General features: G+C 40.3%; 1 protein-coding gene across 6 annotated transcripts in view; it reads right to left on the bottom strand.

The window, feature by feature from the left end:
• Positions 1-14,541, bottom strand: part of IQCH (IQ motif containing H) — a 305,076-nt gene that overhangs the window by 26,423 nt on the left and 264,112 nt on the right. For all 6 annotated transcript variants that reach the window (XM_072614735.1, XM_072614742.1, XM_072614763.1 and 3 more), the window contains 2 exons: positions 11,438-11,602; positions 1,262-1,384 (listed from right to left, as the gene is read on the bottom strand). In XM_072614735.1, the coding sequence (XP_072470836.1) occupies positions 1,262-1,384; positions 11,438-11,602 (288 nt within the window). The remainder of the gene's footprint in view (positions 1-1,261; positions 1,385-11,437; positions 11,603-14,541) is intronic.

Raw genomic sequence — 14,541 nt, 5'->3', positions numbered from 1 at the left:
CATGTTTTTTTCCTCTTTTTTTCTTTTTTAATAATTACTTTGTTTTCAGTGTCCTATAATTACCTCCATATATCTTAGATTTCCACCCCCCCCTCCTCTTTCCCTCCTTTCTCCCCCTCCCTCCCTGAGACGGCGTGCAATCTTATATGGGCTCTACATATACATTCCTATTAAATACAATTTCACCACAGTCATGTTGCATAGAAAAATGAAACTGAATGGGAGAAGCCATAAAACAAAACAAAACAAAAGAAAATAGCCTGCTTCACTCTGCGATCCAATTCCATAGTTCTTTCTCTGGATGTGGAAAGCAGAGATAACATACTTAAAGTACTTTGTAAACCTTAAACCATTATATCAATGCTAGTTATTTAATTTTGTTTCTTCTCTCCCAACTGTTTTTTAATTCCATTCCATTTTTTTCTTTTATCCCCACTTTCCTCTGGGAACCCAGTTTTAATATGTCTGCCTCAGGGGCAAGTACATTGTTAGGGAGTTGAAGTTCATCTTTGGAACCCCTAAGCCTCCCTCCCTCCCCCTTCTGGCTTCCTTCCGCTCTCTAGGTACCACCTCTACATTTTCTCCTCTCTTTTCCTTCAGAATGTAACTTGAAGAAAATATCCAATAAATTCAAATCACCCTAAGGTGTAAATGACTGATGAGACCTAAGTGTGTAGGCCAGATCTTTTAAACCAAATGTGGAATTATGGGATTTCAATAATCAGTAAATAAGAGGGAAAGTGCCTTTTGGCAGGGTGGGGTAGCAAGAAAACTTCAGTGTCCCTCAAATTGTTCCTTCCCTGCTTTGAGGAATCTAGAGTGATTAGAATAACCTTGAGGCGGATAAAACACCAAGTTAAGTTTCGGTACCTGGGCACAGGAAAAGTGTTTCTGTTCAATCATTCGAGGAATAAAACTTTAATTCCAGAGGGGCTGCATGCTGTATCTGGAATAATTAATCCCAACTGCAGTTGTCTGGGTTGATTCATTCTTTCTTCATTCAGTCAATTATACTGAAATATTTGGTTTGCTGAGGTAAGTGGGCATCGTTAGATGTGCATGCAAATAGAGGTAAGAACATTTAACTGCAACCCTGCTGGTTATGCAAGCTCAAAATAAAGGTACTGCAATGTGAAGGATAAATACTTCTGAAAACCACGAAAACCTATGAAGGACCAGTTAGAGGTATTTTCTCAAGATGATAAAATGGACAATTGGCTTAAGCAGGTGACTGGTACTGGCTAACTTTCACTAGTCCTACCTGAACATTGTATCCTATGCCGTGGGCCTTACACATCTGGAGGAAAACACTGTGGAAGACTAGGGAGAGGTTGCTGTGTATCAGGCTGGTGGACATCACTGCATAGCGAATGGATGGACCAAGCTGGAAAAGATCATGGAATTAGATGCAAGAATCTGAGCTTACAACAATCTGTTGTGTGTTTCTTGATAGAGAGTTTAGGACTTTTCTTTGATATCATCCCTTGTGTATCTCTTGCTGATACCAGTGGGAAGCCTGCCAAAGAGTTCAGTTATTGTAAGACCTGAAGTCTTTAATATTTCCTGAAAGTATCTAAAATACAATCACTAACAAATTTATGAATTAGGAATCTGGCAGCCCGTCAGCCTTTCAATGTGCCCCCGACAGACACAATTTATTTTCTTCTGGAAATCAGATGTGGCCTGTTCTTGGAAGCTGTGTTGTGGTAGGAAGAACAATGAATTTGGAGTCAGAACACTTAGATGTGTGACCTTTCACTTCATTGGACTTCAGTTTTTTTCATTTATAGAATTGGGATAATAATAATAATTGTGTTACTTGCCTTACTAATTTATCTTGAAATAGGAATAGGGGCTGCATCTGTGATTTCGTTGATATAGGGAACTTCTGGGTAAGGAAACTATTTCTATCAATTCAGGCTGGATCTTCTTTACAATTTATAGCTGTGGAGGGTGCTCTAGAGCATGAGGAGTCAAGTGATTTACCCAGGGTTACATAGCCAATGTGGGACTTGGACCCATGTCTTCCTAGCTCTATCTCCCATGTAAAGTGACTAGTAAAATGTAAATGTGTCATATCATGATGTCGAAGTTTACGATGACTGTAAACCTGGAAACCAGAACATGTAGCCACAGTCATCATCATTCCTCTGGTATGGAATGTTTGGATCCCAATCCCGGGTAGGGATTGTGTTTTAGGAGACTGTGAGGTGCTGTAAGAAACAGGCACCCAGAGTTACTCATGGATCTAGGGTAGCCATGGGTGAAAGGTAGAGGAGGAGTGGATTCTGCGTGCAAATACTAAAGAGATCCAAGCTTTATTCTCAACCACTATATTAGACACCCTCATCCTCCTTCCACTATGACCAAAGAAGTGACTCTGAGGCTGGCTATCTAGTGACACTGGTCCCTCACACCCATACAGAGGTTATTTTTAACTCCTTTCTCATCCTTTCCCCCCCTTTGACAGCTTAGAATTTTGGACATTTAGAACTGGAAGGAGAATCAATAAGCAGCTATTCCAGACTTCCCATCTGAAAGATGAGGAAACTGAAGCCCAGGGAAGGGTCAATGGATTCCTCAAGATCACGCAGTTTTTAAGAGGCAGAGCCAAGATGAGAACCCAGGATTCTTGATTCACAGTCCAGTGCTCCCAATTGTTTTCATGGGCAATATTTCCCATCTTATGTTGCTGTTTCTAATTTTTGCTCATTTTTTTGTTTGTTTTGCTTTGTTTGTTGTTCTTTTGATAAAAATTAATTCTCTGTGAGCTTTAGCCACCTAGCTCTCACCAGTATCCATCCTTCCTTCCTTCCTTTCTTCTTTCTTTGTGTCTCTGTCTGTCTGTCTGTCTCTCTACTGGTAAGAGGTTCTGTTTTGAGCCTCTCATAACCCTAGACATATCTCTATGTGTAGCCATTGTGATTCAGCTTCAAGGAGTTGTGAGTCCTATTCCTCTATTAATTCTTCTGGCAATGTTTCATCATGGAGATGACCCTAGGTTCTCAAAAGTTGCGTCAGCAGAGCACAAGTTCTTGCTGGTTCTATTAGGATAGAAAGGCATCTAGTCAATGGATTTTTTTTTTTAACTATAGGAATAAAGGGAACTCTTTAGCATTATACCAGAGAGTAAGAGTATGACTTTCTAAACTGGACACCCCTTTCCCTTTCCATCTGTTGTTTATTTGTTGTTCAGATAAAATCATTTAGGGACTTCCAATCAGTGTTTGCTGTAATGGGATCCCAAGGATACATGGGATATCAGCAGTCTCTTATAAAGAGATAGACTGCTTCTTCAGCACTCATCCAGGGTCATCCAAGGGGTAACAAAGGTAGTCTAGGGTTAGCACGGATTAAAGCACGACCAGCTCTGCCTCTCGGTCATCACCAAGTACCATGGCCATGAGGCCTAGGCGTTCGGCTGCACTGGCCAGTAGCATGTTCACTTCAAAAATGAAGGCACGGGAGCCAGAGCAGTCTGGAGATATGAGTGAACTGTAAGTACTCTAGCATTCCATTGTGGTTACTGAGCATGTAATCGCACGGTAATTACCATGAATTCACAGGGTAATTCCAAGGTTATTTTTGTCTTCTAAACTTCTCTTATGCTCCCATCGCATAAAAACTAACCGAGCTGAGGCTAGGCCAAAGTAAACAGGAAAGTGGACGCCGGGCTGGCCCAGTCTGTAGCGCGGCTCCAGAGAAGGTGAGCCATTAGAGTCCACCTTGTCTGTGCTGCGGGACCGAGAAGCATGGTCCTCGATGTCCTCATTTGTACAATGAAAGGGGTGACTTGGATGGCCTTGGAGGTGCTTCCAGATAAATCCTATGATCGTATGCATGTAATTTTTGTGTAGTGAATAAAAAGAGATGGTATCTTGGGTGTCTCCCTGATGAAAAATGGGTTGTCAGTCTCGCCTCTAAAAAACAAGTAGTGCTTGTATTTCAGAAAGAACATTAGAGCCCAAATACCCCCATTTCCTTTGGTCTGAATGACCTGTTTTCTTCTGTTTGCCTCATTCTTAACTGGCTAGCAAGGCCTAGCTCAAATCCTTCTTTCTCCACAAATCTATACTGGACCACTCTAGCCCTCAGGGAGCCCTGCCTCCTCCGAGACCCTTATTGTCTGTACAATAGTACAGTTTATCAAACATTTGGTTTCTTTCCTGCTACCTTATCAGTTGTCTTTATATGCATATGTTTTCTCTCCCCAACTAGAGGAGAAATTCCTTGAGGGTAATTGCCGTGGCATGCAGATAGGCAATGCGGTGGAAGGGAAAGAACATCAGACTTGGAGCCAGGAGACTCCTGTAAAGTTTATCATATCTTGGCTCCCATCTTTATTAAAGGGGTGTGGTCATGGGCAAGTCCCCTAGCTTTTCTGAACTTCACTTTGCCCCTCTGTGAAATGAAGTATAATTATACTTGCATGGCCTACCTTACAAGGTTGTTGTGAGGAGGGTGTTTGGGAAACTTTAAAGCACTGTAAACACTATAAAGTATGCTAGTATGTAAAATAACAGGAAAGCATGCTATTGTGTGAAAGTACTACAAATGTATCTCCTTAGTACAGCCACTAGTCCGTATCCCTGCTGTCAAGTGCACGGCCTTACAGCGAGCAGGTAAGAGATATCTGAGGAGGTTCATGTTGATGATGACTTTCTCCCTAGAGCAGCATTGATCCTATGGCCATGTATTTAGGAATAAAAGGGACCCTGGAAATCATCTAATTCACGTAAAGATCAAAACCATCGAGAATCTTGAAAACATAAGTGGATAGTACATTTTTAACACTTAGCCAACTTGCCTGTAGGTGAGTTATGTCCTCTCCTGAGGTCTTAGCTTCCTCTGCTGTAAACAGAGGGAATTAAGTTTGATGAGGGCTAGTCCCTTTCAGCTCTGAGTTTCTCGATTCTAAAATGAATTCCAAAATCATAGTAAAGTGGAGAGAGTATCCGCTCTGTAGTGAGAGGACCTGAGTTCAAATCCTACCTCTGAGGATTAATACCTGTGTAACTTTGGGCAAGTCCTTTAATGTCCCTGGGTCTCAGTTTCTTTTTCTGTAAAAATTAAGAAGACTGGAATAGTGAACCTTTGAGGCCTCTCTAGAACTGTGATCCCGAGATTCCAGAAGTCTTTCCATTAAAAGCATTTAAATGTCAGGGGCAAAGAGGGAAATTTAAGTCTAGCTTATATTGAACCTGACAGATCAGATAACAAAGATAACTGTACCATCTAAAGTCAGTGGTTTCACAAATATGGATCATCCTTTTTGGAAAGGAAAACAAAAATACAGTCAAACTCTTTTTGGTTAGAAAGAAAATTAAGTGTTTGTATAATTCACCTTCTGCCTATAGTAGGCAATCAACATCAGTTTGTTAAAGATGAAAAAAATCAAGTTTGATTTTGAGGGTTGAGTTGAGAATCCATATTAACATTACATATCATAGCTCATTCTGCCTGTAGGTGCCAGGGCCTGTTCTGTCTTCTGCAGGACCACATGCTTCCCCAGAAATATCTGTGAGCAAGTGGTCTCTACACCACTGTAAGAACTGATGTTTTTTAGATGTGTGTGGAGGAGTGATATGGCAGGGAATCTCTGTCCACTGCTCTGCTTCCAGCAGAGTTCCCAGGGCTGTACACAACTCTCTCTGTAATGCATGAAGTGTAGGAGTAGAGCGCTCATGGGGAGAATTGTTCCTTCTCCAATGTGGGGAAATGAATTTTCCTGCCCCACAGAAACCCACAAGTTTTTCAAGAAACAAGTACAAGAGCTTACTTGTTGCATTTTAGGGTATTTTTTTCACATAACAGATAAATTATGGTTCTTCCCATTGTTGATAGTGGCTACATTTAGATTTACTATTTTGTGTGATTAGTATTTTAAATTACATGGTATAATGAAAAATGTCCTTGGGTATTACTCCTGGTTCTCCTACTAACTTGTCAAATGACTTCACTTTTCTCTGCCTTGGTTTCTGTATTGGTAAAATGGGATATTGAACTAACTGATTTCCAACATCCTGCCTGGCTCTGAAATTCTATGATTTTAAGATTCTATATGAGCTTTGACTTCAGTAAAGAATCGGAACTTCATTTCCATATTATAACTCCCACAAAGGAGATGATTCCTTTGAAACAGGGGTTCCCAAGCTTTTTTTGGATTTTTTGGCAGTTTGCCTGTGGACACTGCCTCAGAAAAATGTTTTTAAATGCATAAAATGTATTTAAATGCACAGGATTTCAAGGAAACAAAAGGTCAGTGAAAATAAAGATTTAATTTTTTCTCATCCAGATTCAAGGACTCTCTGTAATCTATCCATGGATTCTTTCAGAATCTGTGGATACTAGGTTAAGAATCCTTGATATAAAGGTTCTAAAATCAATTGCCTAAGACACTAAGGCTAATTACCTACTACCCAAACCAAACATGCCTGATTATATGTCTCATTTGTCCTAAAGGGTTGATTCTCATCCTGGGTATAATTCCCTAGGTGTTTGATGTCCTTCTTGTGGTGAAAACACCTATAGTCTATGAAGAGAGCCTTGTGAATAGACTGGGAGTGCTTGCCAAAAGTTAGTCTGATTTCTCCTAGGGATTTCTGTGATTTCCATCATCAAAAACATTTATGCCAAAGTCCATCCATTGAACAGGCTTCATGACTCCTCTGGGATGCGCTGTGGGCATTTTGTGGTTGATGGAATGAGACCAAGTGGTTACAAGACTCACTCAAGGTCACACATATGACCGCTGCCTTTGTGTAGTCTGGGCTGGAAGAGCCCTCTGTAAAGTGATGGAGCACATCAAGTTTGTCTGTCACTCTTTCATCCTGCCTTCGGTGTCCCTGTGCCTCTTCCTGGTGCACCTACATCCTTACCTCAAATCCTTCTGCTTGTTCTCATACCTGTATTTGCTAAGAGGTTAGCTGGTTATTGAGCTGCTAATAGTTTAATATAATTCTTCCTGAGGGTGCTTAAATGGGAATAATAAGAGAACTAAATTCCAAAACATCGTCTAAATAATAATATCTCCCATTTCTGGGTACTTTAGTATTTGCATGGGGCTTTCTTCCCAACAACCCAATGAGATGGGTAGAAAAATGATTAATATCTCCATTTTACAGATTAGGAAATTGAGACCCAGAGAGGTTAAATGACTTGCTCATTGTTACCCAGGGAGCAAGTGCCATCGCTGGGATTTAAACCTGATCTTTCCAGATTACCATTCCTGATACAATTCTACAATTACAATTCCTGATTACAATTTCCACTATACCACACTGCTAAAAGGAAAGGAACAAAAAAAGCAGAGTGAAGATGAACGATAGGGTTGGGCATAGGGGTTCTGCTGGAGACCTCTCACATTATACCATCTAAGGCATTTACCAAATCTGTCCACGTAGGTCTGTGCCAGCCTGGACCTTCCTTTAGGGCCCTGCTCTGCCACTGCTGAACAGTTAGGCATGACTAGGAAAGATTGACTCTCACTGGAAAAAGAGGAAAAATCAAAAAAGGACAAAAAAGTTCTAGGGTCAAACTTCAGTCTTCTTTCTAAATCACAATCTAACAAGAATTCTTATAGCTAAATAAAAGAAGCTTTAAAACACTCTTTATCGTTGGAGAATATCATTTTGCTCCAGCCATAATTTAAATCGATTTCTCTCTGAGCTTGAGGACTGGAAGTGCAGAGTGCATTTCATTTTCTCCATGATACTTGTTTTGACAGTGATGTATTTAAGTTGACATAGTTGAAATCCTTGTGTAATAAATCTCTGCCTGAGAATTAATCATGTTTATAATATTCTGAGAATTAATAACACCCATTGCTCAAATCATTAACTGAAAAAAGGAGCTTCCAAAATCTGTTCTCTGCAGTAAGGGACCACAAATAAATGAATGTTTGATAAAATAATCCAAGTAGCAGTTTAACAAGCGTAAACTTGAATGGGGCTGCAATAACACAGAACTATTGTTTAAGGGTTGGCACGAGGCTGATGAGGTGCTTATTTTGGTTACAAAGCATGCATCCACATGCATAATGAACTGCACTCTGAATTATTAATGTGCTGCTTATTTAGCCTCATCTGTCTAGAAGATAATGTATCCTAACTCTAATGAGTGATTGGTTTTGTACATAATTACAGTAGCAGCGGTATCTAGGAAATTTGTTCTTTCAAAGAAGGATTTCTAAAAATAAAGTCATCACATAAACTCCGCTGTTGTTCCGTTCCATCAAAATCAAACCCGGAGCATTTGAGAATTCATAATAAATTAAAAGAGGCAGAATCATTATGAACATCATAATTTAACACAAAAGGCTTTACTTAATCATTCATTACAGATCATATGCTGTTAAAATGCTTATGAATGTGTTGGGTTATTTTAAGATGTTTTCCAAAACAGTCCTTGTTACTACTCCTTGAAAACCCAGGAAGGAAAAGTCAGAAGGAGAACAGCTAGGTAAAAACTGATAGGAAAAGATGACAATTTATGCTAATTCTGACAGAATTTTAATTAAAAAAAGTTGCTACTTGATTACTTTTCATTTTTAAAACATGTACTTCTGGGACTAATCATATCCAATTTACTCTTTCTCCTCAAAGTGGTTGCTTGACAAGAACACTAGATCAGGAGCTCATTAACCTTTAAATTATAATTTCTCGCCACCTTCTTTGGGGTAGGAATGGGACAATATTTCTCCTGTGAGCACAGAAAGAAAAAGTTTGGAGTTTTGTTTTGCTTCTTACGCAAAGTGCCTCTTCAAGTCAGACATACTTTATGGGTTCTAAAAGCCTTTGTATTTTCATAAACATTTTATCTTTGCTCCTCTTTTTACCACATTCTTCAAAGGAGCATTGTGAAGTCAGAGAGAATGATATCTTTGCTCTCCAAAAAGTGGAATCACAGTCTGCACAGTTTTCCACTAAGATTTCTGTTTGGTTTTAAATGCAGACTACTATGTATCTGTCTACACATGTATGTACCTGTGTGTACCTGTGTATGTCTTTGTTTCTGAACCCAAAGACAAACTTATCTATAAGCACATACTTCCAGCCACACTCAGGTTAAGACTTTTATCTTTCTAAAAATCAAAAAATACACTCAGTTCCGTACTAGATTATATGGACCTTTGGACTATTCAAGAACATAGTGCTTTCCTCTCACATGTCCAGAGTAAAGTAAAATTCGCAAGACTTTCCCTCTGAAGAATTCCACAATATTGTCTGCATTTAGGAAGGAAGCCAACAGCCACAATGGGGGAAACCACTGAGCGTGTCTCTCATCCAAAATACAACATATGTTTTTGGCTAGACTGCTCTGAAGCAACATATTTAAAGCAGCAAACTGTAATTTAGGGCAAGGTTGCTGACTGAAAACCACCACCGTCTGCAGCATTCTTTTAGAAATAGCATGGAATTGGAATGGCCCATCCTGGAACTTGTGGCCAGAAGGACAAGAGGTTGACTTGTACATTTTTCTTTAGTGCTGCAGGACCAACAGCCTGGTGGTCCTTTCTGAAGATGGGGATCTGGAACTACTTTCTATAGGGAGTTGGAGCTTGCTCATCATGGGGCCATCTTTTTTGTCCCCCTTTCCCTCCTAATCAAACTTTGCTCTTCACAACCTGACTCCCTACCCTGCTTTCAGTCTTATTATACCTTCTTCCCCTCCGTGAAGTCTATGGTCTGGCCAAGCTGGCCTCCTTACTGTTCTTTACACTAGACATACCATTTCCTCTATCTATGCTCTCTGTACCAGCTATTCTCCATGCATGGAACAGACTCCCTCCCCACCCCTGTCTCTTGGAATCCCTTGTTTACTTCAAGACTTGACTCAGGCTCTGTTTTCTGCTCTGTCTTTCCTGGTCTCCTGGTTCCTCCTAGCTAGGAACCCCTGCCTTACACCCCCCACCCCAAGCTTACACTGTATCTATTTTGTATGTGTTTTCCTATGTGTACATGTGTGTTCATGTGTACATGTGTTCCTGCTATCTCTCTTGGTAAAATGTAAGATCTTTGAGGCCATGAACTTTCACTTTTGTCTTTGTGTCCCTAGTGCCTAGTACACAGTAGGTACTTAGTAAATGTTTGATGATTGATTAAAAAGGTTAGAAGGAAGAAGGATAGCCATGTAAGGAAGCTCTCTTACATGAAGCATTTTTCCAACTAAGCTGCACAACAGATGCCAGGAAGATCTGAATTCAAATCCTGCCTCAGACATTTACTAGTGGTATGATCCTGGGCAAGTCACTTAAATTCTCTTTTAGCCTCTATTTCCGCATCTATAAAATGGGGATAATAATAAAAATAGAGAAATCACTTTGCAGACATTCAAGCACTATGAAAATGCTGGCCATTATTATTGCTGTTATCATCATTCAATTGCCTAACTAGACATGCAGGTGATGTCAACAATGAGTGCTTTGTGATTGTTCCTCTTGAATTGGCACAAGAACAGGATTTAGAAAAAGATCAGAGGATTTTAAAGTTGGAAGAAATCAGTTAAACTACTCTTAGGCATCCCATTAAAAACACTAAAGAAGTGGTCTCCCAAGATGTGGATTGCTTGGCTGGGTGTTGTGGAAGGAGTACAAATTTGGAGTTAAAACTGTGGATCCCAGCTCTGTCACTTACCAGCTTGGTGACCTTAGGTAATGTCTTGGGTTAGCCATTTCCCTTCCTGGGACCCAAGGCTCTTCATCTGTTAAGTGAGGGGGAAGACTAGATGATCTCTAAGGCCTCCTCCAGTTTTAAACCCTATGATCTTACCTATTATAGACAGGAGGCTGCTAAGGGGAGTATATTTGCTCTGATGATGGCATGGTTTTTAGGGCAGGAGTGCCCTGTACAAGGAGATGCTTAATAATGTTGCTTGATAAGGTCATTGACTCATACCATACCCTCATTTCCCTATTTGAAATGCCTCCCACTCCTTCTCTCTGCCTCTTCCTGTCCTTCAAAGCTCAGCTCATGTCTCACTTCCTCTGTGAAGCCTTCTGGATGAATCTAGCTCACAGGGGACTCTCCCCTTGCAGAGCTCTGGTAGCACTTGGCATCTTTGTCACTCCTTCAGCACTGACCACATGTTACCTTGTATGTTTAGGCAACTTTGCATATGGCTATTAATAGCAGGGATTTCTTCCTTAGAAAATTACTTGTTCATATCCTTTGACTATTTATCAGTTGGGAATAGCTTATTCTTATAAATTCGATAACTTCCTTACAGATCTTAGAAACAAGAACCTTCTCAGAGAAACTTGTTGCAAAGGTTTTTCCCCCCTAGGTTACCCTTTCCTCTTGCAATTCTAATAGCATTGGTTGGTCAGCTTTTCCTCTGTATCTCTTTTATCTCCTCAATAGCAGCAGGGTTTGGATCTTTTTAATTTTTTTTTATTTATAGGTATTCAGGAAATGCTGGTTGATTGATTGATACTTACTGGTTCTATCTTGATCTGTTGGAGGGACTTATCAAGTTTCTTTACAGAGGGTGCCACTTCTAAGACACTAGAAGTGAAATCCAAATTTCCTCTGGTCACATACAAGACAAGCTGTGTCAAGGAAAGCTGGTCACTATAAAGGAGTTCAAGGTCTGTTGCCCATATCTAATCAAAAGAGGAAGAAAAAAAAAAAGAAGAAATGAGACCAGCAAAAGAAAAGGGGGTGACTTTGATATCTTTTGCTTCTATTTCTGCATCATTCACTTGAGTGATGGAGCTGCCATAAACCCCTAATCAAAATAGTCAAGATGATCACTGCAGTTACAGGAGTGCAAATAACTCAGCAGTGAAAATCGACCCAATCGTCCTATTACCTTATTTGAGAAGAGTTAACTAAATTCAGGAAAGCTGAGGTAGTCTTTGATTTTTCTACTCATGGCTGAACATTTCTAAAATGGACAAGGCAAAGGAATTTCTCGATTCTATTGAGAAAATTGAGTAAAAAATGAACTTTAGGGAATTTGGGTGTTGGGGGTAGGGAAGTGAAATGGACAGAAAGAGGAGGGCCTGATGCAAAGAATGAATTGTTGTGACAAAGGGCTCACCCCTTGCTGGAAAATAAAACAGAACTGAACCTCCTATCCTTCTGGTCATGGTGTGGCTGGCTATTGGAAAAGAAAACAGCCATATGCTCCAAGAATTTCAACATGCCATAGAATGAAAGCACAAAACTCTGAGTCAGGAGGCCTGGTGCCTAATTTTTTTGTGTCTGAATCGCTATTAATGAGTTGTGTGACTCTAGGCAAGTCACTCTACCACTCTCCTCCTCAGTTTCCTCATCTGTCAAAGGGGAATGATATCTGTACTACCTGCTCCAAAGGCTTTTGGGGAGGTTCAAATGAAAGCACTTTGAAAGTTTACAAATTCATACCATTTGCCACTGGTTAGTTTTGTTGCTTTAAGCTGAGTAAGCGCTCTGGGAATCAGGTTCCTCAGCTATAAAATGGGGCAATAAGGCTAGAGCTCTATTGATCTAGGCCATTATTTTAATCATTCTAATAAAACCATAAAATTCCATATTTTACCATTGGGCAAATCAAGCTATTTGTTTTGGAATGCCAGTGACACCTGGAGGAGAATGACCTGAGTCCAAGTCCTATCTATGCTACTTACTGGCTGTGTGACCTTGAACCAACCACTTCCTTTTTTCTGAGATTCAGTATCCTAAGCTATAAAATGGGAAGAATTGTTGCTCGTAAGGATTACCTGACATAAAGTATATTAGCACTTCTCTGCCATATCAGAATAATAGTTCTGGAGTCAGGAAGACTTGGATTCAAATCCTACTTCAAACACTTACTAGGGTCACTAGGGTGACCCTGGGCTAGTCATTTAACCATTCTGTGCCTCCGTTTCCTATTCTGTGTATGGTGCAGTGTTAGGAAGGTTCATCTTCCTGAATTCAAATTGGCCTCAGACCCTCACTAGCTGTGTGACCGTGGCCAAATCGCTTCACCCTATTTGCCTCAGTACTTCATCTGTAAAATGAGCTGAAAAAGAAAATGACTAACCACTCTAGTATCTCTGCCAAGAAAGAAAACCCCAAATGGGGTCACGAAGAGTCAGGCATGGGTAAAAATGACTGAAAAACATCAACAGAATGAGGGAGTTGGTCTCAATGACCTTTAAAGTCCCTTCTAGTTTTAAGTCTATATTATGATCTTATGCTATGCCTTTCCTCCCCTCTGGGGTCAGAGGACCTAGGTTCAAATCCAACCTTTGACACTTACCTTTGGACCTATTGCCCCTCATTTACAAAGTGAGGGAATTGAACTTGTGAGGTCCTTCCTAGCTCTATGTCTATGATTCTGGGATCCCATATACCATTGCTGTCAATATTAATGAGTGGTTCTGGTTAGGGGGCTTACTGATGAGAACCATGTTGGATTCTACACTGAGACTTAGAAGCTCAAGGGTGAGGCTGTGAAGACCAGTCCTTGATCCTCCATTAGCAGACTTTGTACAACTCTGCCTTGCTTAAATCCAGTTCACTTGCAAGTCAAGACATAGCCCCATGATGTCACTGGTCTTCTTCAAGAACAAAGCATGAACAGCAGCAGCACTGATGCCCTTGGCTCTTGTGAGAAGTCTCTCCCGACCAGGTACTATCTTTGGTTGAAAGTAAGAGCTGGAATCACTAGGTGGTCAAAAGTTGGCTTGTTTGTGGTACGTGGTGGCTCAGCCTACCCTGGGAGAAAATGTGACGTATGTTCTAGCTGGACTAGGCTGTAATTAGGAGTCATGCATTCTCACTGTAGGAAATTGGAATCTAACACATTTTCATAAAGGACTTGATTAAACCCCCTTCCTTTATTTTCCTGTTAAAAGGCGGGTAGAACATGTGCCTAACATACCAAGGCAGTACGTTAACACGCATAGCGCCTCTGCCCTACAGTGGCCTCCTTTAAAACAAATCTAGCAGTGAGTGACTTGACTAAGCATTGAATGGTAAATGGCATCATTATAAGAATATTAAGAGGTCAGGCAGTCAAGGCCTCTTGCTAAACTGGAGCTAATTTCCCAGTCATATTCACATAGTAATGCCCTTTTTATAATAGCAAATAAATCACATTTGTAACAATTGTTAAAAACTAACTGCCAAATATCTGTTGCAGTATTAAATATCCTATTTGTCAACTTAAATATTTCCTGCTACACTGTGTAAAATGTAAATCAGGTGGGGACAGCAACTTTCCCTTCAGAATAAAGGGAACTTTCCATTCTTACAAGGCAAGACATTTTCTGAGAGTTTGGTTAACCTTGGTAATGCTCTGGATGAGGAGGAAGTTTATTTGATGACAAAGTACTTGGGTTGACTGCAAAGCACTTTAGCTTTGGGGTGATTCACCTTTTCATTATTGCACATTAATTTCATACTCATTTCATATTTGCCTAGCTCTTTGATACTTCCCCCCCAAAGCATTTTCATACTCTCATCTCTTCTGCTCTTTACAATAATACCCTCTCCTTGCCCCTAGGGCAGCCGGATGGGGATGGGGGCATGGGGTATTACTATAATTCCTATTTCATAGATAAGGAAACTA

This window comes from Notamacropus eugenii, chromosome 1, assembly GCF_028372415.1.
Source record: "Notamacropus eugenii isolate mMacEug1 chromosome 1, mMacEug1.pri_v2, whole genome shotgun sequence".
NCBI classification, from domain to species: domain Eukaryota; kingdom Metazoa; phylum Chordata; class Mammalia; order Diprotodontia; family Macropodidae; genus Notamacropus; species Notamacropus eugenii.
This window is presented reverse-complemented; position numbering and strand designations above follow the sequence as displayed.